The sequence below is a fragment of the Oncorhynchus kisutch genome, linkage group LG7 (genome assembly GCF_002021735.2).
Source record: "Oncorhynchus kisutch isolate 150728-3 linkage group LG7, Okis_V2, whole genome shotgun sequence".
NCBI lineage: Eukaryota > Metazoa > Chordata > Actinopteri > Salmoniformes > Salmonidae > Oncorhynchus > Oncorhynchus kisutch.
The window spans coordinates 5837955-5865310 of NC_034180.2; the positions used below are offsets into that span (position 1 = coordinate 5837955).

General features: G+C 41.0%; 1 protein-coding gene across 5 annotated transcripts in view; it reads right to left on the reverse strand.

Moving 5' to 3' along the window:
• Positions 1 to 4846: 4846 nt before the first annotated feature.
• The window catches only part of LOC116374621 (zinc finger protein 583-like), a 30785-nt gene continuing 8275 nt past the window's right edge, over positions 4847 to 27356 (reverse strand). For 2 of the 5 annotated variants that reach the window (XR_004210514.1, XM_031828210.1), the window contains 3 exons: positions 14879 to 15026; positions 13036 to 14458; positions 8864 to 12140 (listed from right to left, as the gene is read on the reverse strand). Coding sequence is in view for 2 of the 5 variants with exons in the window: in XM_031828210.1 (XP_031684070.1) it covers positions 10980 to 11789 (810 nt within the window). In the remaining 3 variants the exon portion in view is untranslated. Of the gene's footprint in view, positions 4886 to 8863; positions 12141 to 13035; positions 14459 to 14878; positions 15027 to 25252; positions 26504 to 27356 lie in introns of those variants that run through there. The other 3 variants (XR_004210513.1, XR_004210515.1, XM_031828211.1) reach the window with 2 other exon arrangements.

The window sequence follows — 27356 nt, forward strand, 5'->3', positions numbered from 1 at the left end:
AAATTATTAGAAGTCATGTCTCTGAATGTCTGTTAATGTCTCATTGCCTTGTCATATATTAATGATGTCCGGAATTATTATTATTATATATACACTGCTCAAAAAAATAAAGGGAACGCTTAAACAACACAATGTAACTCCAAGTCAATCACACTTGTGTGAAATCAAACTGTCCACTTAGGAAGCAACACTGATTGACAATACATTTCACATGCTGTTGTGCAAATGGAATAGACAACAGGTGGAAATTATAGGCAATTAGCAAGACACTCCCAATAAAGGAGTGGTTCTGCAGGTGATGGACCGCAGACCACTTCTCAGTTCCTATGCTTCCTGGCTGATGTTTTGGTCACTTTTGAATGCTGGCGGTGCTTTCAACCCACACAAGTGGCTCAGGTAGTGCAGCTCATCCAGGATGGCACATCAATGCGAGATGTGGCAAGAAGGTTTGCTGTGTCTGTCAGCGTAGTGTCCAGAGCATGGAGGCACTACCAGGAGACAGGCCAGTACATCAGGAGACGTGGAGGAGGCCGTAGGAGGGCAACAACCCAGCAGCCGGACCGCTACCTCCGCCTTTGTGCAAGGTGGAGCACTGCCAGAGCCCTGCAAAATGACCTCCAACAGGCCACAAATGTGCATGTGTCTGCTCAAACGGTCAGAAACAGACTCCATGAGGGTGGTATGAGGGCCCGACGTCCACAGGTGGGAGTTGTGCTTACAGCCCAACACCGTGCAGGACGTTTGGCATTTGCCAGAGAACACCAAGATTGGCAAATTCTCACTGGCGCCCTGCTCTTCACAGATGAAAGCAGGTTCACACTGAGCACATGTGACAGAGTCTGGAGACGCCGTGGAGAACGTTCTGCTGCCTGCAACATCCTCCAGCATGACCGGTTTGGCGGTGGGTCAGTCATGGTGTGGGGTGGCATTTCTTTGGGGGGCCGCACAGCCCTCCATGTGCTCGCCAGAGGTAGCCTGGCTGCCATTAGGTACCGAGATGAGATCCTCAGACCCCTTGTGAGACCATATGCTGGTGCGGTTGGCCCTGGGTTCCTCCTAATGCAAGACAATGCTAGACCTCATGTGGCTGGAGTGTGTCAGCAGTTCCTGCAAGAGGAAGGCATTGATGCTATGGACTGGCCCGCCCGTTCCCCAGACCTGAATCCAATTGAGCACATCTGGGACATCATGTCTCGCTCCATCCACCAACGCCACGTTGCACCACAGACTGTCCAGGAGTTGGCGGATGCTTTAGTCCAGGTCTGGGAGGAGATCCTCAGGAGACCATCCGCCACCTCATCAGGAGCATGCCCAGGCGTTGTAGGGAGGTCATACAGGCACGTGGAGGCCAAACACACTACTGAGCCTCATTTTGACTTGTTTTAAGGACATTACATCAAAGTTGGATCAGCCTGTAGTGTGGTTTTCCACTTTAATTTTGAGTGTGACTCCAAATCCAGACCTCCATGGGTTGATACATTTGATTTCCATGGATAGTTGAATGTGCTGACAACAAAATCACACAAAAATTATGTAAAGAAAAAAGTATTTAATAAGAATATTTCATTCATTCAGATCTAGGATGTGTTATTTTAGTGTTCCCTTTATTTTTTTGAGCAGTGTATATATATTTATTTTTTCACCGGGCGTTGCCTGGTGTTCTATTTTTTATTTGTTTTATTGTATTCACCGGAATGTCCCTGTATAGATGTGTAATATTGTTATTATTGTTGCAATACATTTAAAAAAAAGATGGATAAGTCAACGTACAAGTGTAAGTAAAAACAAATTCAAATAATTTAGAAATGGTGCTACTAATCCACACGACGGCAAAAACACGTCTCGTAAAAAGTTAAAATGTTTCTGTTTGGTTCATTTTTGGAAATTGCAGAAAGAAAACATTTTCTTGCTTAAGAAGTTCCAGCTGGGCAGGCTAACGTTAGTTAGCTAATTAATTTGCTAGCTATCATACAGTAGGCGTATATTAATAATTATATAGTTAATGAGTAGAAATTGACATACAATCATAATTGACTGTAGCGCATATAAAGCAACCTCTAGCTACCGTGGCTGAAAACACAATCATCGCGAGATGAACGAGTGATGAATTTCTGGGCAAGGGCGGACCATTTAAAAATCATTCTTCCTCCCTTGCCCTGCAAGTGTATACACGTCAGACGTTATCAGAAGTGTCCACTTAATTTGAGGGCTGAGGGGATAGGGTGTGTCCTTTAAGTGTTTGGAATGGAGCTGAGATTTCAGTCTTTGAGGTGTGTTTCCTGACCGATTCCGCATTTGGTTAATAAATGTCTCCCATGAAACACTGTAGACGCGGAATCCTATTTCACGTCCTCAAAATCCCCAGAATGAATCTAACTAAGATAACAAAAAAAATCTTTAATTAATTTTGACGTTTTAGTTGCACAATTTTACATAATCTAAGGAGCTATTCTACTGGGCATGTCTGTCTCACTGTCTATCTATGCTATTGGATAGAACACAGCCACTGCAGCTGTAAACCCCATGTTAGTGGGCAAATGGACCTTGTCAAATCAAAACCCAACCTTCATTTACCTGTTGTGATGCACTGATGTTCCAAATGCCATTTTAGAAGAGACAGACTTTATGACCAAAATCATCCTATTTACACCATGTAGTCCATTTTGACAATAGTATAACGTTTTTTTGACTCATATCGATGCCACATAGGCTGTTTTCAAAGGAGTCATTGCTTTTTAATGGCAGTCGCTCTTTAACTCTTACCCTATGTGGTCTGGAGCCTGCTGGTTTTCTGTTTTACCTGATAATTAATTGCACACACTTGGTGTCCCAGGTCTAAATTAGTCCCTGATTTAGAGGGTAACAATGAAAAGCACATTGGAACTGGATTTGAGGTCCAGACTTGAGTTTGAAGGCCCTATATTATGTTCTGTATATGTACAGTCACCTCCATAATTATCATCACCCTTGATTAAGATGAGCAAAAAAGACTCCAGTTAATAATTAAAATATTGAGCTACAGTGAATTCATAAAGTTTTCACACTCCTTGACTTTTTACTTTTTTTGTGTGTTACAAAGTGGGATTAAAATGGATGTAAATCATCATTTTTTTTGTCAAAGATCTACACAAAATACTGTCAAAGTGGAATAAAAATGCAAACTTTTTTTAAATAAATGAAAAAATATATACATATATATCTTGATTAGATAAGTATTCAACCCCCTGAGTCAATGCATGGTAGAATCACCTCACAGCTGTGAGTCTTTCTGGGTAAGTCTCTTACTTTGCACACCGCGATTGTACAATACTTGCTCATCATTCTTTTTTAAATTCTTCAAGCTCTGTCAAGTTATTTGTTGATCATTGCTAGATAGCCATTGTCAAGTCTTGCCATAGATTTTCAAGCTGATTTAAGTCAAAACTCAGGAACATTTAATGTTGTCTTGGTAAGCAACTCCAGTGTATAGTTGGCCTTGTGATTTAGGTAATTGTCTTGCAGAAAGGTGAATTTGTCTCCCAGTGTCTGTTGTAAAACAACTAAATCAAGTTTTCCTCTAGGATTTTGCCTGTGGTTAGCTCTATTCTGTTTATTTTTATCATAAAAAACTCCCTAGTCCTTGCTGATGACAAGCATGCCCATAATATGAAGCAGCCACCACCATGCTTGAAAATATGAAGAATGGTACTCAGTGATGTGTTGGATTTGCCCCAAACATAATGATTTGTATTCAGGACAAAAAGTACATTAATTTGCCATATTTTTTTCAGTATTACTTAAGTGCAAACAGGATACATGTTTTGGAATATGTTTTATTCTGTACAAGCTAACTTATTTTCACTGTAATTTATGTTAATATTGTGGAGTAACTACAATGTTGTTGATCCATCCTCAGTTGTCTCCTATCACAGCAATTTAACTCTGTAACTGTTTTAAAATCATCATTGGCATCATGATGAAATCCCGGTGTGGTTTCCTTCCTCTCTGGCAACTGAGTTAGGAAGGGCGCCTGTATCTTCAAAGTGACTGGGTGTATTGATACACCATCCAAAGAGTAATTAATAACTGCACCATGCTCAAACAATATTCAATGTCTACTTTAAAAAAAATCCTTCTACCAATAGGTGCCCTTCTTTGCAAACCATTGAGATTGTGTCACTGATCTACACACAATACGCCATAATGTCAAAGTGGAATTGTGTTTTTATACATGTTTAAAAACAAGTAGAAATGAACATCTTTTTAAAAAAAATGCAAATTATATTATTTTATATTAACACAACTGGTCAGAGAATGAAAAATACTAAAAAAGATAGGTGCCAAAATTATTGTCACCCCTGTTTTCAATACTCCAGCACCCTCCCCTTGCAAGGACAATGACACTGGGCCTTTTTCTAAAATGTTTTATGAGACTGGAGAACACATTGGGAGGGATCTTAGACCATTCCATAAATAATCTTTCCAGATCCTTGAAATCCTTCGTCTGCGCTTATGTCCTGGTACTTAGTGAAGTTCATAATTCCGTGGACCTTAACAAGGGCCCCAGGACCAGTGGAAACCAAGCAAATTAGCCCCATAACATCAAAGATCCACCATCATATTTTACAGTAGGTATGAGATTAGGTTGTCTTCTACATATGCTTTATTTTCAAGTCATCTCACCATAGCACCGCCTGGAGTTTGCGGAACGGTATTGGTACTTGGATTGAAACTGGTGCTATGAGGGGGAACGAGCATCGGAAGACTATATGGGCTATATGATTTCTCCGTTACCTTGCTCCCCCATCTTTAGTCCACTCAGCAGGTCAGTGCTCTCTGATATGTCTTCTATTGTCCCCTCTTTGACTAGTAGCAGATCAGGCTTCCCATCCTCCATGTCTACTGACTGTAAGAGATACAGAGTGAGAGGATGTTGGATCAAGAAATCTGATATGAGCATCCTGCTATGGAGCATCTTCTGATTGGGCAATGAGGGATTGCTATGTGTACTACGCAAAGATAATTAGTTGATTTGATACTATGAAAACGTGTTACTTGATTTGATTACTAGACACTCTTTTAATGGTTTGATAATTCAAATGCATGGTCCCACACGTAAAACAAAATTAATCAAGACTTGGGCCCCTATCCACAAAGAGTCTCAGGTTAGGAGTGCTGATCTAAGAAACTAAGGAATTAACATGGTCCACACACATCCACACAGTGGGCACGACAGCACCTATTCACCCCAGGAGGATGAAAAGATTTTCAGGAGGCACTCAGATCCTAAAAAGGTTCTACAGCTGTATATCACTGGGACCGAGCTCGCTGCCATCCAAGACCTCTATATCAGGTGGTGTCAGGGAAAGGGCCAAAAACTTTTCTCGTTCAAATATTTTTTATTGAACACACACAAGAATGGTGTATAGGTATAAAAGACAAGTATACAATTCTTATCTAAACATAAAAGAGCAGACAGAAACTACAAGACCCAGAGTTCTGGGTACAAAAAAAATTATACAGAACACGACATACAGAACAAGGACAGGTAGAAAGAAAGAGGGTAGATGTCCCCCCCCCCCCCCCCACTTATTCCCCCCTATTCCCCTTCTGACTGCTCGGGTGGCAGGGCCAGCACATGCTGCCCTAAGGTAGATTAAAATATTACAATTGAGAGTGCGTTAAAATGTACAAGTTCACAGCGCCGACTGGTCCAAGTAAGAGAGGAAAGGTTGCCAGATTTGATCAAATGTTGATAATTTATTGTTCAGAATATATATAATTCTTTCTAAGGGTACAGTGTTTGCCAATTCGCTGAGCCATATTTTGGTAGAGGGCACTTCCCTCCTTTCCAAAACAACAAGATAATTTTTGTGGCTGAAATGAGACGAAGAGATGAGTTGTTTTTGGGGGCTGGTTAATCCGTTTAGGGAATCAGACACTCCCAGGAGGATCAGAAGTGGGTCTGGGCCTATTGAAGTCTCCAGAACTTCATAGAGGATCCTAAAAATTCCACACCAATAACTATACAAGCTAGAGCATAGGGCAAAGCAGTGGAATAGTGTACCCTGCACAGCCTGACATTTATCACACATAGGGGGATGTATCATGTATCTGAAAAAGTGACGTCTGGAGGTCCAGAAACTTTTCAAACACTCCAGCCACCCAAGACATTGACAGTTCTCTCTGATGCCGAACGGCCAGTGGTGGAAAAAGTACCCAATTGTCATACTTGAGTAAAAGTATAGATACCTTAATAGAAAGTTGCTCAAGTAAAAGTAAGTCACACAGTAAAATACTCCTTGAGTAAAAGTCTAAAAGTATTTGGTTCTAAATATACTTAAGTATCAAAAGTAAATGTAATTGCTAAAATATACTTAAGTATCAAAAGTAAAGTAGAAGAATAAATCATTTGAAATTCCTTCTTTTAAGCAAAGCAGACGGCACCATTTTCTTGTTTTTAAAAGGTATGAATAGCCAGGGGCAGACTCCAACACTCAGACATAATTTACAAAAGATGCATGTGTTTAGTGAGTCCGCTAGATCAGAGGCAGAAGGGATGACCATGTGTTGTCTTGATAAGTGCGTGAATTGGACCATTTTCCTGTCTTGCTAAGCATTCAAAATGTAACAAGTACTTTTGGGTGTCAGATGAAATGTACGAAGTAAAAAGTCAATTATTTTCTTTAGAGATGTGAAGTAAAAATATAAATAGTAAAGTAAAGTACAGATACCCCCCCCCCCCCCCAAAAAAAAACTACTTAAGAAGTACTTTAAAGTAGTTTTACTTAAGTACTTCACACCACTGTGCACAGCAAGCGGTACCAGTGCACCAAGTCTGCAACCAGCAGGACCAGGGTTGGGCGATATGGCCTAAAAATCATCTCTCTATTTTTTCCAAACCAATTCATGATATACAGTACACCTACTCATTCAAGTGTTTTTCTTTATTTTTACTATGTTCTACATTGTAGAATAATAGTGAAGACATTAAAACTATATATTTTTTAAACATATGGAATCATGTAGTAACCAAAAAAGTGTAAAACAAATCAAAATATATTTTAGATTTAGATTCCTCAAAGTAGCCACCCTTTGCCTTGACAGCTTTACACACTCTTGGCATTCTCTCAACCAGCTTCATGAGGAATGCTTTTCCAACAGTCTTGAAGGAGTTCCCACATATGCTGAGCACCTGTTGGCTGATTTTCCTTCAGTCTGCAGTCCAACTCATCCCAAACTATATCAATTGGGTTGAGGTCGGGTGATTGTGGAGGCCAGGCCATCTGATGCAGCACTCCATCACTCTCCTTCTTGGTCAAATAGCCCTTACATAACCTGGAGGTGTGTTTTGGTTCATTGTCCTGTTGAAATAAAATGATAATCCCACTAAGCGCAAACCAGATGGGATGGTGTATTGTTGCAGAATGCTGTGGTTGCCATGTTGGTTAAGTGTGCCATGAATTCTGAATAAATCCCTGACAGTGTCCCTGACATTGTCACCAGCAAAGCACCCCCCACACATCCTCTTCCATGCTTCATGGAAACACACATGCGAAGAACATCTGTTCACCTACTCTGCATCTCACAATGACACGGTGGTTGGAAACAAAAATCTCCAATTTGGAATCATTAGACCAATGGACAGATTTCCAACGGTCTAATGTCCATTGCTCATGTTTCTTGGCCCAAGCAAGTCTCTTCTTATTATTGGTGTCCTTTAGTAGTGGTTTCTTGACAGCAATTCGACCATGAAGGCCTGATTCACCCAGTCTCCTCTGAACAGTTGATGTTGATTACTTGAACTCTGTGAAGCATTTATTTGGGCTGCAATCTGAGGTGCAGTTAACTCTAATGAACTTATCCTCTGCAACAGAGGTAACTCTGGGTCTTCCATTCCTGTGGTGGTCCTCACGAGAGCCAGTTTCAACATAGCGCTTGATGGTTTTTGCGACTCCACTTGAAGGAACTTTAGAAGTTCTTGAAATCTTCCGGATTGACTGACGTTCATGTCTTAAAGTAATGATTGACTGTCATTTCTCTTTGCTTATTTGAGCTGTTTTGCCATAATATGGACTTGGCCTTTTACCAAATCTTCTGTATACCACTCCTACCTTGTCACAACACAAGGAAAGAACTTACACACATTAACTTTTAACAAGGCACACCAGTTAATTGAAATGCATTCCAGGTGACGACCTCATGAAGCTGGTTGAGAGAATGCCAAGAGCGTGCAAAGCTGGCATCAAGGCAAAGGGTGGCTATTTGAAGAATCTGAAATTTATTTTGATTTGTTTTAACACTTTTTTGGTTTACTACATGATTCCATATGTGTTATTTCATAGTTTGTCTTCACTATTATTCTACAATGTAGAAAATAGTAAAACAAATGAAATAACAAACCTTGAATAAGTAGCTGTTGTAAAACGTTTGACCGGTAGTGTATATTATATAACTTTATAGTAAGAAGAATAAATGAACATAGAAATATCCTTTCTATTTTATTCAGCTATCTAATGAATCCCTAGCCAGTGCTCACATGGAGCAGCTATTCTGTGTTGAATGTAAAAAGTGATCATTTAAAATAGGTCCTATACTTAATTTAAAGTTATTTGGCTACTTTAGTTGTGATACAAACCTCTTACAAATCAAAACATATTGGCTGCATGATGCAACTTTAGTCTGATGATTTGAAAGTTGCAAAAAAAAGGTAATGCTCTCAGTTTCTTGCCTAGACTGTGTACACTGTTCATTAGTCTCTTATTCTGTGCATTCAAATTGTCATCGATAGTATAGCCTTAATATGCTTGTACTGGACAGTGTTAATGAAATATGAGCGCTATAATAGGTGTGTTGGAAAATGAAAAGCTCCTGACCCTCATCATTCATTCATTATGAATACGATTTATTTGATTTCATTCTTCATTCATGTAACCACAATGTTCAGTTAAAATGACAGATGCACTCACCAACAATAGGGACATCTTATTGATAAAATATATAACAAATGTACTTGGGCTAATTCACCATCTGATGAAGTGGAAACTCAAAGGGGCAGATTCAGACTTGGAAATGTATGACTTTCCTATGCACTTCTGAAGCCTCAAATCAGACTGACAGCTAATTACATCAATGCCGCATAATACATTCTGCAGTCAAACATTTTTCAATATGTTATCCAACATGTTTAGTGGATGTGTGCATCAAAAATTCAACATTCACCTTTTCCTACTATTTCTGTGAAGTCTAGCATACAATTTGATGCATACATTGGTTTGTACCACACAGAACGCACTGAAACTGCAAGGCAAACGCAGCATTCCATTGGAAATGAATGTACTTCTGATGTACCAAAACGCAATGATGCTGTCGATGTCCGTATTTGGTATTCAGAGTTACCTTATTCAGTCGCGTAACGTGCTCTGCAGGTGCGGTTACCTTGCATGCTCTAAATACATTTCATTCAACCGCTGAAAACCCTCCCACTTGCTGTCCAACAGATTTTCTTGTGTAGTTTCCATTCAACAGGGTTTTCAGTACATGTATTTTAAGCAATCCCTTTAAGTACGCTGTACCTTTTTAGTTAGAACTTTGTCAACAGACTCACTAGAATATATCGACAGAACGGGTTCAGAATATTAGGGATCAATGAAAGAAAGCCATCTAAATATATGCATATTCGCCTCTGTTTCAGCACCAATTGGTAGATTAAAAAAATACTCTGATCTTGTAGATTATTTAGGGTAAGGAAAGTATTTATGAATCACAAAAAAACAGGTTTGGAGAGCCTTTACACGCAAAATATTGATCCTGAAAGTTGCCATATTCAAGTTCAATCAATGAGATATTGGAAGGTGAGAAAATTGTACAATAGGGGTTCAAGAATATTCCTATAAATACATTATCCCTCACTAATCATGGAATTGTAGCCTAATGACTGGTCCAGTAATCATGAACCAGGCTCCAGGTTTAAACTGCTAAGTGTGGTCTCAGTTCCATAATGATTTAAATAGGCTACATGATCCAAATGATTGCAGAACGTAAGCCTAATATGAGCCACTAATGCTAGTGACTCTCTGGAACCATTTACAAGGACAGAGGAAAGAAAGGTAAATAGAATGGCAATGGAAGGATGTGAAACGGAGGCTACAAATTGAAAGAAACTAACACTAAAGTGACAGTTATAAATTAATGTGGGTATTACTGGCAGTGGCTCCCAATTTAATGGATAATATTTAACATTAGAAACTGTAAAAATTACAAATAAACTGAGAAAAGCCTATGCATATAATTAAAACCTTCTATAGCGCATAAATCAACTTGGTAGGTTTGGCGCTCAGAAGCCTATAGCTTGGGTCACCAAGCTAATCTAACATTAATCTAACAGTTAATGTAATGTCTTAAAATTTGCAGCATACCCAATGATGTCTATAGGCTTACGCAATCACTGCAAATGGCAGATGTGCGCTTCAGGCGCACCATTCCGTATAAGCTATATCTCAAAGCCATAGCCTACCAGATAGTTTGGTTAAAAAACAGTGATCCAGCAGTTCATATTGAGTTGAGAAATAAATGTAATACCTACGGAAAGCTGAGACCCTCATCTCTCCAACAGTCACAACAGTGGGCCTATTTGCTTTTAAAACTGTCATTTTTCCGCAATTGCAATTTGATTTGCATTTCACTCTCCTCTCCCATTCACTCAGAGTCCAGAGAGAGAGAGTGTGGTTTGGAGGATGGATGAGATGTTTCGGATAATAGCAGCGAGTCTATTTAAATATAAAAATGTGGAACTTGAAATTGAATGGTATTGTCAATACACCTGCATTTTCAGAATGCAACACTTTATAATTTTAACTAGAGCGCTGAGTATCAGGTTATTAGCGAATTGAAGGCCGTTAGCAAGTTTGGCAGGCTTATAACGGCCATCAGCGCCTTTCATTTACAGAGCGCAGTTTGAGTAGCCAAGTTACCGTGAGTCACGTGGAATTAAACTGAGGTCATGACTCGTGACCGCTAGTCTGGGGGTAATACTGGGCCCTCTCTCCCGTGTGGACCTTTAGGTGCATCTTCAGCTGGTGCTGGTGGGAGAACCTCTTCTCACACTGGGGGCAGCTGTAGGGTTTCTCCCCTGTGTGGACCCTTTGGTGCCTCTTCAGGTTGCAAGTCTGGGCAAAGCTCATGTGACACTGGCTACAGCTGTAGGGTTTCTCCCCTGTGTGGACCCTCTGGTGGATCTTCAGGTTCCAAGCCTGGGAGAAGCGCATTTGACACTGACTACAGCTGAAGGGTTTCACCCCTACGTGGACCCTCTGGTGGATCTCCACCTTCTGGGGGCAATTGAAGCCTTTGTTACAGAACATGCAGAAGAACCGTTTCTCTTTAGTACCGCCTGATGTTGCTCCCCCTTCCCCAGCCTGGACTCTAGCCTTGTCGTTTGAGTTCAATACCTGATCGAAAAGGATGCGGCCGTGTGAATCGGAAGGTGCCATCGACGTGGACACTGGGTCGCGGTCCCTGAGCGCGTGTAAAGGGGAGTGGGTTGCGATATTTGGATTTGGCTCTAAACTTTCCCTGTAGTCTAAGAAGTCACTAGTGTTGCCCTGCGACTGTCCTTCTCCTAAGTGAGTCTGGTCTGCATTCCATGTCAGAGGATCGTCACCCTCCTCTTTCACAGTCACCTCATCTACAACCAGACCATCCCCTTTCTTATCTAGGAACCCTTCAGAGTATACACTACTACTGTACTGGTTCCAGTCCCCTCTTATTGGATTAGTATCTAAGCCCACAGGCACGTCATCAGGTATCATCTCTGTCTCTGTAGCGTATGAACAGGTCGGAACATTGCCAGTCTGTAACGCTTCACCTGAATCCCGATGGGACAGAACCGTCCTATGGCTCTGGTTACCGTAAAGTAAATACTCTGAGCGGGGAGTAGGAGGACAGCCCAGTCTCCTCAGCCTCGTTAAAGTCTCTGTCTCAGACTTGAGGACGGCGTTCAGCGTCCTACTGATGTCCCTGGGCTGCGCTGGGGTGGTGGTGGGGTCCTCTGTGACTACATGGGGCGCTCCAGTCTGGATGTCGCTGCTGTGTTGTGGATCCTCCTCTCCTTCAGACCTCTCCTGCTTGACTCCAGGACCTGCAGCCTCTGTATCTGCAGACTGACACAATAGGAGAGGCTATTATTGTTACATGAGTTGAATTAGATAAAAATGTCATAGGGAAGTCTCATAAGCTCCTATGGACAGGGCCGTGCACAGACCCCCCCAAAATGCCTCTGTAGCAAAAATAAATAAATAATGAACATAAGCCTATTTATTTCTGCAACAACTGAATCATCACAAATTGTAAGCAAGCTAGTTACAGTAACTCCTAAAGAGATGACTGGCATCGGGAAAAGAGGTTGGGCTTTCAGCTGATTATTGATGTAAATCTGCTAGTTAGCTAGCTCGATTTATTTTACTGATTGTGATTAACCTCTGTATTTCTGCCTCTCTCTGCTGCTCGTATCAGCCAACCAAATATTGACGATGATGTAGGCTAAATCATGTGTGATCAAGTGTTAATCAAGTGTTAATAAAATGTTATGCTGCTGTGGCAGCACTGTTGATATTTAATAGCAATCTCCGTACAGGGCAGACTGGGAAATAGACGCAACCGGGCATGCGCAAGCTCTGTACAGGGCAGATCAACAGGCGCAACCAACAGGGCGTGGGGAGCGGGGTGGCAAGCTTCACAACAACTTGCGGTCCCCGAACAAAATGTGTTCCCGAACAACAATGACAAAAAAATATTTTGGAGGAAATTATACCACCACCCAAAAGGACACCTTGGAGACTGGAAGGGCAGCCCTGTTTTCTTTCTGGCTTTGAGTTATTTCCAAACGAAACACTGCATAGTCGTCTACGAGTTTAGAGCCCTATCTGTACACGTGCCTGCTTATGGCAGATACATGAGGATGTACATGTAAGCAAGTGAATAGCCGAGGGGAGCCTTCCTGAAATAAACGGGCCACATTTAATTGACTCATTTTCAATTCAACATTATTTCACTAACCTCTATCACAATAACGTTCTGGGCTGAGGTTCCACTCCCCTCATCAACATTAATTGGTTGGTCATCTCTCCATGTATTGTGTCTCGCTGGCTTCACAAAGCTCCTGTGGCCTCCAGTGAGATTTCCTTCACCTGAGAGAGTGATTGGGGGAAAAGAGATGGTTAGGTTACTTACTGTCAATGCTCAACACTATATAGTGGATGTAATGTAACACTTCTCATAAGTTCTTGATATAGGCCTACTATTTATTGATATATGTATTATGTTCCATGCATCATATATTTTTCATTTAGTAAATAATGGGGAAAACAGTAAATCAAGAATCTGGTTAGAATATGATATTATGTCTTTGCGCACGATAGATAGTAATCAGGGGACTGGAGGAATTATTGCATACTTTCCAAAAACTGACCAAAACTAAATTCTGGGTAACACATCTGAACACATGTGTAGTAGGGAGCCCCGCAGCATCGGCCTTCTGCAAAATGTGCCTTTGCGAAATGTACCTCTTGCCATTCCTCTGTATCGGTCGACGAGCTTGACACTACTGGGACGACTGGCGAGGACGCGCTCCCGTGCCACCTTCAGTTCTTGTAGCTGTAGTTTCCTCCGCAATGCTCTGTTTTCTTTCTGGCTTTGAGTTATTTCCAAACGAAACACTGCATAGTCGTCGTCTACGAGTTTACAGATCTCTGCCACGGCTGCATTCGCTAGCACCTCCATGATGGAGGCTATTTGAGTGTGGAAAACCATACAGTTAGCCATAGCTAACCTTAGCAGCTAGCTAGCGTCACCTATATACTATCTATCAACCAAGTCCTGTCTCCAACGCAAATTAAATACTACATGGGGTAAGTATGTGATGCTGTGCAGATAAATTAGTCATATTTTGAATTCCATTGTGTTAATAAACGTCTAAATAACAACAAGAAAAACGCTAACGTGGAAATAGTTCTTGGTCATGGTTTACTTCCGTTTACACTGAAGAGAAAGGATGTTATTGGTTGGCGTCATAGCTCAAAGGGTGTGGCTAAATGAAAAGGATGTGCGTGCTGTTCTTTGAATTACGGAAATGTTTTACATTACACATTACATCTCCTATTCATGATCAGTATCTTTAAAGCTCAGAACAGAAAAAAATTACTAGCTGGAACTCGTCTGAACGGTCGGCTATGAATGCCCGCACCCACTAGTACTAAAGTTGTATTGATTTCATTTTATGAATGAAGAACAGTAATAAAAAAATATAGGCGGGTGCATCACTACTCCCATCGAAGATATATTACTGAATGTAGTCTATTTCTACCTGACCTTGTTCCCCCATCTTTTGTCCACTCAGCAGATCAATGCTCTCTGGTCAGTCTTCTATTGTCTCCTCTTTGACTAGCAGCAGATCAGACTTCCCATCCTCCATGTCTCCTGACTGTAAGAGATACAGAGTGAGAGGATGTTGGATCAAGAAATCTGATATGAGCACCCTGCTATGGAGCATCTTCTGATTGGGCAATGAGGGACTGCTATGATTACTATGCAAACATGTTAATTGATTTGATACTTTGCAAATGTGTTAGTTGATTTGATTACTTGACACTCTTTAATGGTTTGATCATTCAAAGGCATGTACGGACTTAAGAGACATTTAATCACGACCTGGGCCCATATCCACAAAGTATCTCAGCGTAGAAGTGCTGATCTAGGATCAGGTTCCCCATCTGTCTGCATAGTCTTATTTATTATTATCTAAAGGCACTCCTGCTCAGAGTTGTTTCTCTATTAGTCTACACCTACTGTTTATGAAGCATGTGACAAATTATATTTTATTTTGAGTTCATAGTGGACTCACCTCAGTGTGTGGCCCTGTGATGCTCAGCTGGTTCCTCTGTGGGTTCAGGAGGAGGTGTAATCTGGTTGTCCTCCATGACCATGGTCCTCTCAGGGTTCCCCAGACCCGCCTCACTCCCCTCCTCCTTCACCAGCAGCACCTCATCGTCCTGGAAGAGACAGGTGATACAGATTACACAGGACAACACTCCCTCAGGTACGTACACGCATACACAGATAATAACCACACTTTCAACATGGAGTGTTTACCCATCCCCACTAGTTCTGAGTCCTATACTGTTACAGACTTCATTGTTGTTAAACTATCATGGTGGACATAAATAAATATGTTGTGGGTAAATATGAGTCAGCTAATGATAAGTCAAAAGTCATCAGACAAACCTGACTATTTATGTGTACAGTAGGTGTTTGTTAATGTGTGGATATGTGTAGGTACATTTAGTAAGTGTATAATGGTTGTTGGGTGTATGCAGAATAGGGTGAGATCAGATGATGTATACTAAAGAGTCTCAATTTAGTCTTAGAATGAAAAGTCCCATTTTGTGTTTATTAAACATAAACAAGTGTTAAATACACCATATGAAAATCACACACACATCTCAACTAAAAATATGCATGAACTTGTTAAACTGCATTAATAGGCATGAAATCTGAAAATATAGGCATTTGTGAACATCATAGTACAAACACAATATTTAAGACTTTTTAGGTTTATATACAATTCCTAAATGCAACATTCTACCCAGGAATTTTCAACACTAAAATCTGTTAATCCAATATTCCAAATGCATCTGTGAATCTGTATAGCACTTTATGACATCTGTTGATGTAAAAAGGGCTTTATAAATACATTTGGTTGATTGATTCTGCTGACAACAATGCAAAATATTTTTTCTTTTAAGGGGAATTGCTAAATGTATGTAGATCAAAACATTTAATAAAAACATGTTTGTGAAATGATTACTTTCAGGCCCTTCCCAACATTGCAGAGAGAATAATATAAAAAGTATTTGGAATAAATACAAAATGAGTAACAAGATATTCTAAACTAAGTGTTTTGATAGCTTTCAAATGTAGTATCAGGTCCATGTAGAATAAATAACCCTTTACATAATATCAAATAGCATTTTATTTGTCACGTGTCGAATACAACAGGTGCAGACTTTACTGTGAAATACTTACTTTACGAGCCCTTTCCCAACAATGGGAACAATGGGATAAAAATTTAGAACATTTTGAAAAAAAGGAAATGGCAACACAATAAAACAACAGCGAGACTATATACAAGGAGTACCGCTACTGAGTCAATGTGCAGGGATATGAGGTAGTTGAGGTAATATGTAGGTAGGGGTGAAAGGGACTAGGCTAGATGGACAAGGATAGATAATAAACAGAGTAGCAGCAGCGTATGTGAAGAGTGTAAAAGTGTTATTTTGTGTTGGAGTGTCAGTGTAGTTAATGTCAGTGTAGTATGTGTCAGTGTGTGGGTAGAGTCCAGTGAGTGTACATAGAGCTGGTGCAAGAGAGTCAGTGACTGAGTGCAAATAAAAAGGTGTCAATGCAAATAGTCAGGATATGGAAAGATAAACAAAGTGCTCGATCCTCCAATGAACAGAAATAGGACAGCACTCCGGTAAATAAACTTAACGCCACGTAGGAGAGGAGATGGTGCTAAATTACTTCTCCAAAGAGAGACATATTGGATAGTCCACTTGGGAACTCTTGCCCCAGCAGGCCTGAATGAAGAAAGTTATTTTTCGTTGTATGTTTTTGTAGTAGTATATAAATAGGCCAAACATTTAGGTAATGACATCGTTACTGAAGAAGGGCTCATACCCGAAATACTCGTGCTGCAATAAAAACTGTCAGGGTAGCCATTTGATTAACTGTTCAGCAGGGCTTTCCTCTGACATCGCTTGGTATAAAGGTCCTGGATGGCAGTGATGTACTAGGCCGTACGCACTACCCTCTGTAGGTCGGATGTTAAGAGGTTGCTTGGGCGGTATGTAAATCAGAGTGGCTCCATGGTGCCTGGGATGATGATGTGAGCAATGACCAGCCTTTTAAAGCATTAGGAAGTGATCTTCATGGTTACAATTAGGAATGGATGTGAATAGCAGTTGAACTGTTGTGGTTTTACAAGACAAGAATATGCACAACTTGTGAACAGTAGTTAAAGCGTTATAAATATGCAATATAAATAGGATATATACACATGAATGAATAACCATAGCATTACACTATTATAACAACTATAAACAGGGCTATAAACATAGCAGTATAACATTAACCTAAATAATAAACACTAGAGAGAGAAACAAATTACTAAAACAGACAAGATAAAGATTTCTGGCATCTTTCCTGGAAGCTGTCATCTGAATCTGCTAGGTTAAAGATTTGATCTGCCTGGCGCCACAGAGTCGTAAATTACAGTGCACAACAGCTACAGTAAGTGGCTACATTGAGAAGCGTCACGGTAGGATGCTCATATGACACTCTATTTACAAGCACAAGCAATAACAGTGCACTTGTGCATAACCCCCTGTAGCAGGCACTTACACTGAACAGAAACATAAAAGCAACATGTAAAGTGTTGGTCCATGTTTCATGAGCTGAAATAAGATCACCAAAATATTCCATGCGCACAAAAAGCTTATTTCTCTCAAATTTTGTGCAGAAATTTGTTTACATCCCTGTTAGTGAGCATTTCTCCTTTGCCAAGATAATCAGTCCACCTGACAGGTGTGGCATATCAAGAAGCTGATTAAAAAGTATGATCATTACACAGTTCTGGCGACAATAAAACACCACTCTAAAATGCCACAGATGTCTCAAGTTTTGAGGGAGCATGCAATTGGCATGCTGACTGCAGGAATGTTTGTTCAGTGTATATATATATAGACAATATGCATAGCAGTATTCGCAACACACTTACATTACAGTTTGGTAGTATAGTAGAAAATATGTCTGCAAGCTTATCAAAATAACTTTAAGTAATTAGTGGTAATTATTATTACACAGCACGTCAAACCCCCCAATAAGAACCCATGCAACTTACATTTCGATGTACACACGACATTCAGGTATTCGGGTTAATGTCCACAATAAAAACTCCTCAGAAAAACATGTGTCTTCTTCCTTCGCACATTAATAACACTCTTTTGGATCCTGGAACATCTTCACTGTAGCCAGGTCAGTATCAGGCAATACGAAGGACCATGAAAAAAAAATGGTCTGAAAAATACAAAAATCTGAACGGTTGGCTGTGAATGCCCTCATCCGCTAGTACTTAATGCTGATTAAGGATCTGACTCACTACAGGCTGTCCGGCAAGAACAAGGCAGATGTTTTATTGGCTCTTGGCCACAACAACACATTACCACACAAGCACAGACTAAAAGTGATCGTCATGGTTACAATTAGGAATGTTGTGGTTCTTTTAGGCAAGAGTGTACACAACATGTAAACGGTATTAGTAAAAGCGTTATAAATATGCAATATAAATAGGCTATATACACTAGTCATTCAGAGTAACAGTTATTCCAAGATCCATTGTAAATAACCAAAGTGTGTGTGTGTGCTAAATGTGTGGTGGTGATGAAGAAAATGAATAAAAACCCTGAAAGGAGAAGCATTCACCTTGTTCTTACCGAGCATCCGGTAGAGCAGTGGTTCCCAAACTTTTTATAGTTCCGCACCCCTTCAAACATTCAACCTCCAGCTGTACCCCCTCTAGTACCAGGGTCATCGCACTCTCAAATGTTGTTTTTTGCCATCATTGTAAGCCTGCCACACACACACTATACAATACATTAGAATGAGTGTGAGTTGGTCACAATCCAGATTGTGGGAATTGACCAGGGCATTTGGCTCTTTACTTAGCCATTTTACATATAAAACCTTATTAGTTCATCAAAAATTGTGAACAACTCACCACAGGTTAATTAGAAGGGTGTGCTTGAAAGGACGCACAAAACTCTGCAATGTTGGGTTGTATTGGAGAGTCTCAGTCTTAAATCATTTTCCACACACAGTCTGTGCCTGTATTTAGTTTTCATGCTAGTGAGTGCTGAGAATCCACTCTCACATAGGTACGTGGTTACAAAGGGCATCAGTACCTTAAAAAGCACGATTTGCCAAGGCAGGATACTCTGACTGCAGCCCAATCCAGAAATCTGGCAGTGGCTTCTGATTAAATAACATTTTCAACAGAACCGCTTGTTGCAATTTCGATGAGGCTCTCTTGTTCAGATATCGGTAAGTGGACTGGAGGCAGGACATGAAAGGGATAACGAATCCAGTTGTTTGTGTCATTCGTTTCAGGAAAGTACCTGCATAATATGGTGGAAATTACAAGATTATGTTATAATGCTGTTATTGCATCAAATGGTTGTTTAATGCAACAGAATAAGGGGTTGTTAGAACACTCATTTGTGTGTGTTCTACCGAGGATGGGACTCTAGAGATTTACAATGTATTTGGGTGATACGGCATTCCAGAACATGAGTTAATGTTTCTGTACTGGGCTACCAGGGGGAGATGGCTCCAGTATGGAGTTGGGGGGCCAGACACTGGTCTCTACACAATGAGAACTGTTTTTACAGCAGATACTGTCTGCTGTGAATTATAAGTATCTTTCATACAGATCTTAACCTTGTGACCCATTCCATACATCTCTTGTTTGTCATGTAGACTGAAGGAGGATGGACTTTGCCATAAAATGCTGTGGCTCAAACCAGCTCGTTGAGTTCGCAGTGATCACCTCCATGGGTGATTACCGACCAGCTCCATTACTGCAGTAATTAAATAATAAAGTTGGATTGTTTTGAAGAAATCTAAATGTCTCTCCTTTTGATGACAATAATTACACCACAGTAATTGTGCAACCAACTCACTCAGGTGCTTCGCTATATCACATTTGACATTATCCGTAAGCTTGCGTTCATTTGCACACAAAAAAATCATACAATGATAGAAAGACCTGTGTGTTGTCTTTGATAATGAGGACAGAGAAGAGCTCCAACTTCTCAATCATAGCCTCATTTTTGTCCCGCTCATTGAATCAGATCATTCAGGCGAGAAAAAACATCACCCAGATAGGCCAGTCATGTGAGAAACTCATCATCATGCAAGCGGTCGGACAAGTGAAAATGATGGTCAGTAAAGAAAAGTTTAAGCTCATCTCAATTCAAAAAAATGTGTCAATACTTTGGCCCTTGATAATCAGCGCACTTCTGTATGTTGTAAACGCGTTACATGGTCGCTGCCCATATCATTGCATAGTTCAGAAAATACAAGAGTTCAGGGGCCTTGCTTTAACGAAGTTAACCATTTTCACTGTAGTGTCCAAAACGTCTTTCAAGCTGTCAGGCATTCCCTTGGCAGCAAGAGCCTCTCAGTGAATGCTGCTGTGTACCCAAGTGGCATCGGGAGCAACTGCTTGCACACGTGTTACTACTCCACTATGTCTCTCTGTCATGGCTTTTGCGCCATCAGTACAAATACCAACACATCTTGACCACCAAAGTCCATGATGTCACAAAGCTGTCCAGTACTTGTCCTGGTTTGCAGAAGAGGATGTCTTCCTTAATTGACCCACCATAAAAGTAACGGACATATACCAGGAGCTGTGCCAGGCCCGCCACGTCTGTTTACTCGCTTGTATGCGAAGCAGTAATTGTTTTAAAACTGATGCGTCGTGAAACAGTGTTGCTTGATGAAGGCATTGTCTAAAGTTTTTATGGCCTTTCCCCCCAGCATTGTCCCAGCCATATCAGCAGCAGCAGGAAGAATTAAGTCCTCCACAATAGTATGGGGCTTGCCTGTCCTAGCCACTCCATAGCTCAAATTGATCAGAAATACAGTGTAGACATTGTTCATGTTGTAAATTACTATTGTAGCTGGAAAAGGCTGATTTTTTATGGAATATCTACACAGGCATACAGAAGCCCATTATCAACAACCGTCACTCCTGTGTTCCAATGGCACGTTATGTTAGCTAATTCACGTTTATCATTTTAAAAGGCTAATTGATCATAGAAAACCCTTTTGCAATTATGTTAGCACAGCTGAAAACTGTTGTTCTGATTAAAGAAGCAATAAAACTGGCCTTCTTTAGACTAGTTGAGTATCTGGAGCATCAGCATTTGTGGGTTCGATTACAGTCTCAAAATGGCCAGAAACAAAGGACTTTCTTCTGAAACTCGTCAGTCTTTTCTTGTAAGAGGGTAGTAGCTCTTCGGCTGCATCAGATTCACAACTGTCAGTGTCCATGATAGCTCGTCTAACAACAAATGTGGAATTACTGATGCTAGCATTGGATGTGCTCGTGGAAGCAGAACAACTTGTGTCAACTAGCAGTACTACCAGTAGAGCAGGTATGTGTCTCTTTGGACGTGGGCCTTACTTTTTTTAAAACCATTTATCAATTTGATCAGTTTGGCTACAGTTGGTGGAATTCCCACGAGAGAGTAACGGTTAATGTGATTGGATGTTAATTATTTGTTTAGTCTACCTGTATTTAGTCTAGTCTACCTGTATTTAGTCTAGTCTACCTGTATTTGACACGGTGTTGTTATTTTGCTGAACACTAGATTTGATTTTTGGCAGTGAAACGAGGTTACTCGGGTGAGAAAAAAACCTCAACAAATGTATAGCCCTGTTGGAAAATATAAATGGACTGTATGAAAATGTGAAAAAGTGTGTTAGCAAGAATGGAGTAGAAAATAATACAATAGAATGACTTTATTGCATCTACATCACCTCAGTAAGGTAAATATTCAACTGTCCTTTATCTAGCCAAGGATTACTGTCTCTCCAAAAACAGGTATTTACAAGCCTGTTTCAAATTATTAACAAAGGGTATGTGGTTAATTACCCTCTTACCCCAAGACACTTCACAACTTTAATATGTCAGCTATGGAATGGTTGCCAGATATCCCCTGTGTACATTTGGGGAGAAATCCACTATGATTTCTCCCCATTGTGGACACTCCTATGTCTGATAAGGTTAGTCAGGAAGGAGAAGCTCTTGTAACATAGTTTGCACTTCAAGGAACTCTCCTTGGTGTAAACAGTCTGGTGCCTTTTTACGTAGTTCGCCACAGCGAAGCGTTTCCCACATGTGGGGCAGGCGTACAGCTAATTGGCCTCCGTCCTAATACTCAGCCTCCCATGTTGTGACCCAATGACACCAGAGGTAGAAGCAGGAGCCACCACCCTTAGGTGGTTAGTCTTTGAGCTCCCTCCTTGACCTCTAGACATTTTTTTGGTATTGTTGTGATTGTGTGCTGTGTAATAGGCTAGGTACCTCTTCTGGTGAATGCCCATCCAGACGCTGTCTGTATTCATAGGGCAACCATGAGGTAGGTGAGGAAGGCTAGACCTAGGTCAAGGCCTTCTACGAAGTTTTCACCAAGCATTAGAAGACAGACTCCCCACAGGGGATGCTGGAATTTTGTGATTTTAGTGGCAAGGCCATTTGACCTTCAAGAGGTGCCAAATCTTCCAGGGCACCAAAGCCATCTGCTAGGGCACCAAGGCCATCTGCTAGGGCACCAAGGCCATCTGCTAGGGCACCGAGGCCGTATACCAAAATAGCCAATTAAATTGATTTGAAAACCAAAAAAACACGAGCTATTCTGTTAAGAAAACATACATGCGTGTAAATGTACATAAATAATTTGCCTACAAGTCAAAGTGTAACTCTATTATGCCTATTGGCTACAGCCTGTCATGTCCAGACCGATGCTGACATGAGGGAGGCGCCTGAAAATGTAGCCAAACTTTAATGAGACTTTTAATTACACATTATATACTGTATGTATATATATATATATTTATTAGGCTAAACACCAGTCATGTTTGACAAATACAATGTAGGATCATTATTACTATCTAAAGGCTTGATTCTGTCAAATACTTGAGGCATTGTTCATTCCGACAGGAGAGAAAAGGCTACTGCCAGTGCACTGCAACATTACCCAACTTGCAATCTGTATATTATTTTGAAACTATTTAACTGTAAATGGAACTGTTTAAAACCTGGACATTTGTTGTCATTTTATGAGGCATGTCTTAACATTCCTATGGTTGGAAAATGGTAAGGGGGATTATTTTCTAAACACTGCCTCATATCCCATTGAAACCAGTAGGGTCTATTTTTCTCATGTTCTCAACTTTCCCTCCTTGTCCTACAGCCAAAAACACAATCCTAGTCATATTAACAACCCATGCTTGTTGCTGCATCTTTAGATCTTCCCTCTTTCTAAAGGATTTTTGAAGGGTATTTTCATTTCTGCCATATGAAACCGCTCACATTTGCAGTGTACTTTTGAGAATGGTGTTTTCCTGCTAATTGCATTTTGGAACATTCATGCTTATAGCCTACGCAGTGCTGCGTTCATAATGTAAAGAAATAGCCTAATAGTTTAGCAAGATTTTAAACTAAACTTTCTGATCTGTTGCATCAGCCTCATTGCTTTTAAAGGGGTTTTTGATGTACAGGGGTTGTATTAATTTGGGATCGATCACGTCCCACAACATGTTCGGGATATATCGTTCTCGCACAGAAGGACAAGCTGACCAATAGAATACTTTAGTACTATGGGGGATAGTAGATTGACATAGGATGTTCGTTGGGCCTACTCATCTTGGTGGCTGATGATCACCATATCATCTACTCTGCCTCATCATTGGGGAGAAGTGCCTTGGTCAGCGAGGTGACCAAGAACCCGATGGTCACTCTAGCAAATCTCTAGAGTTCCTCTGTGGAGATGGGAGAACCTTCCAGAAGGACAACCATCTCTGAAGCACTCCACCAATCAGGTCTTTATGGTAGAGTGGCCAGACAGAAGCCACTCCTCAGTAAAAGGTACATGACAGTCAGTTGTACAACTAAATGAATAAAGTGAATGAATTGAAAATGTGGCATTTAACCCAACCCCTCTGAATCAGATCACACAAGGTAAACAGGTACAGGGCTTCATTTGTGCCGGGTGTGGAACCTCTCGGTTTAAGAATGTTTTGTCCCGGAACCTATTTGTCAGGATCCGGTAACTCTTTTGACATGGATTTCTCTCTCTCAATTGCCTCTGTTTATTCTCCTTCCCCCACAAAAAAATGAATGTGAAAAAGTACATTTTCAGGAGGGGTCTAACGTTCTAAGATTTGATTTGGGTTGTGCCGGACCGGGTTTAGAGTTTGTGTAACATTGTAACCTATGTTTGAGACCAACGCTTGGCGGTGGCTGTGAGAAGCGCGCCTGTATCTAACTAGAATGAGATTCACTTTCTATGATGTTTCGCTCTCTGCTCTGATAGACATGAGCCTGCAACTTATCTCTCCAGCGTTGCACTTCATCATTTATTTCCTTATTAGAATCATAGCTACGTGAAGGATTCTGGAGGAACTGCAGCACCCCTGATAAATTTAAACACATTTGCCTAAGTTATAGAATTACTGATGTTTGTTCAAAAATAAACGAAATCATTCAGAATAGCTTACTACACCATGACAATTACTATAATTTAGCAACAGAGGATCATTGGCTTCTTTTTTTAAATAGCCTAGCTTTGGATTGTACCCCAATAACAAGGGATAGCCTATAGTCGGGAATGCCTGGCAAATCTGTCAGTGAAAAATCAGCACGCAAACACCAAACAGGCCCTAAGCAATATTTCAAATACAACCGAGGGAAAAACACAGGTTGGAAAGCAATGGCTCCTGCTGAAAAGAGAAGACTTTTCTGCATGCTACCAAAATATTTGATCAACTTCCAAATATTGTTTTACAAAAAGAGAGAGAGGCTTTTGGCATGAGCGCATCGACAATCACCAGCGAGTGACCTGCAGATCGTTGGGTGACACAATGAAACTGGAAAGCAATTTTAGGACTATAATTTCCTCCTCATATTGTAGCCTACATATTGTTGCCTATATACACACCTAGACTATTGATGGATTCAAGACACAGTGGTTTTTATTGATCTCAGATTCTCGGTTTGAAAGTGAGAAAATAACCTGCCATTTAGATAATTTGTGCAGAAGAAAAAGGAAAAAAAAGAAAAGATTCTGCCAAAGTCTCCAGTCATGTAAATGACCTAGAATTGCATGAAATGCGTTTATAAAAGGCCAACATTTTCTTGGACCCTAGTCTACTAAAAATGTTCCCCGTGTGTGCAACTTCTAAGTGCTTCTACTCTACTGCTCTATGCCACTACTCAAAATGTGATGATATGCATGCAATGCTTTATTATAAAGGTGATTTTTTTCTCATGTATTCTGGTACCTTAGAACTCCCCAGGTCACCCCCCTCTTGGGCTCACTTTGTTCTGGTACCTCCCAATTTACAAAGTAAGCACTGAACACTATTCTACTATTGGGCTGTCTTATTTTGTTTTAATAATAACATTACATGGAAAAAAATAGTAGCACTGGAAAGTAACATCCTGATTGATAAATTAGAGGCTTTGAATTACTTTTCCAGCAGCTACAGAGTAGAGTTGAGAGCGCTGCTGAGGTGCCCTTTACAGACCATTTCATCCCTTCCATCTGAACATTGACATGTCATCAACAATCATGCATGTCAGTTCAGTGCACACAGTTTCACAGAGAAAATGCAATATTTGGGAACATTAGGCTATGTCATCTCTAAACCAGAATCCATATGACTGAAATCCATGGCAGTGACTGAGAACTTTATGGAACTAACGTTATACATGGGCTTTTCTGTTGGTGTATCCTGAGGTATCTCCTCTCTGAGAACCCCTTCCCGCAGTGCGTTCAGATGAACGGCCTCTCTCCAGGTTCATCTTCAGCTGGTGGGAGAACCTGTTTTCACACTGTAGGATTTCTCCCCTGTGTGGACTGTCTGGTGCCTCTTCCGGTTGGAAAAGTGGGAGGAATTGGCCCTGCACAGATGGCAGCAGAATGGTTTCTCCCCCGTGTGCATCCTCTGGTACATCTCCACCTGTTTGGTGAAACTGAAGGCTTTCTCACAGAATGAACATGGGAAGCGCTTCTCTTTGCCACCGGATCTACTGATAGCGTTACTACTACTGTCATTTGTGTAGCAATTTGGTGTTGAGGCACTGGCATTGTCTGAGGTCTGGTTTAACATTAGGAGAGTGTGAGGAGGACAAAGGCCAGCAAATGTCTGTATTGTCGCAGGGTCCATGTTCCAGTTGATGGATCCTTAAGGCGGCAGGCTGAAGGCAGCACCTTTTAGTGGGTTAACCTGAGGCGCCGCCAGTCTCTCTGAATCACAACTATTAGGAGCAGGATGGAGCATCTTTAGCCGAGTCAGTATCTGTTCTCTCCCCCTGCATACGGACACCTCCCCGTCCTCGCAGACCAAATCTACTCCTCGCCCTGGTACTCAGCCTGTCTTTTGTCATGGAGACTAAGTTCAGTTGTTGTTTTGTGTTCGACTGTTTCTGGTTGTGGTGTTGATACCCAGACCAGAGTTGAGGACGCTGTCTTATCCACTGACTCCCACCCGCTTCTGGTCCTGTCTTGCTCAGTGATGTCCTCCCCCAGGCCCTTGGCTGCACCCATCTGGGTCTGGGAATCCAAGATGGCCACCCAGTCTCCTCTTTTAGCCTCCAGCCAACCACCATCAGAGAACTCTACATATACAGTTTTGAGTCAATGTTTGTTTAAGTATCTAAACAAGTTTTATTAATTTCATTGTATGCCCATTAGTAATATAACAGTAATAACATATGCCATTTAGCAGACACTTTTATCCAAAGTGACTTAGTCATTCGTGCATACATTTTATGTATGGCTGGCCCTGGGAATTGAACCCACAACCATGACTGTGCAAGTGTCATGCTCTACCAACTGAGCCATACATACAGTGCCTTCAGAAAGTATTCATACCGCTTGACTTATTGTGTTACAGCCTGAATTCAAAATGTTTTAATATATTTATTTTCTCTTTATTATCTACACACAATACCTCATAATGAATGACAAAGTGAAAACTGTTTGCAAATATATTGAAAATTAAATGCAAACATCTACATAAGTATTCACACCCAAGTCAATATTTGTATAAGCACCTTTGGCGGCGATTACAGCTTTGAGTCGTCTTGGGTATGTCTGTATCAGCCTTGCACATCTTTTTTATTTGACCCCTTTTTCTCCCCAATTTCATGGTATCCAATTGTTTAGTAGCTACTATCTTGTCTCATCGCTACAACTCCCGTACGGACTCGGGAGAGACATAGGTTGAAAGTCATGCGTCCTCCGATACACAACCCAACCAAGCCGCCCTGCATCTTAACACAGCGCGCATCCAACCCGGAAGCCAGCCGCACCAATGTGTCGGAGGAAACACTGTGCACCTGGAAACCTTGGTTAGCGCGCACTGCGCCCGGCCCGCCACAGGAGTCGCTGGTGTGCAAGGATATCCCTACCGGCCAAACCCTTCCTAACCCGGACGACCCTAGGCCAATTGTGCGTCGCCCCACGGAC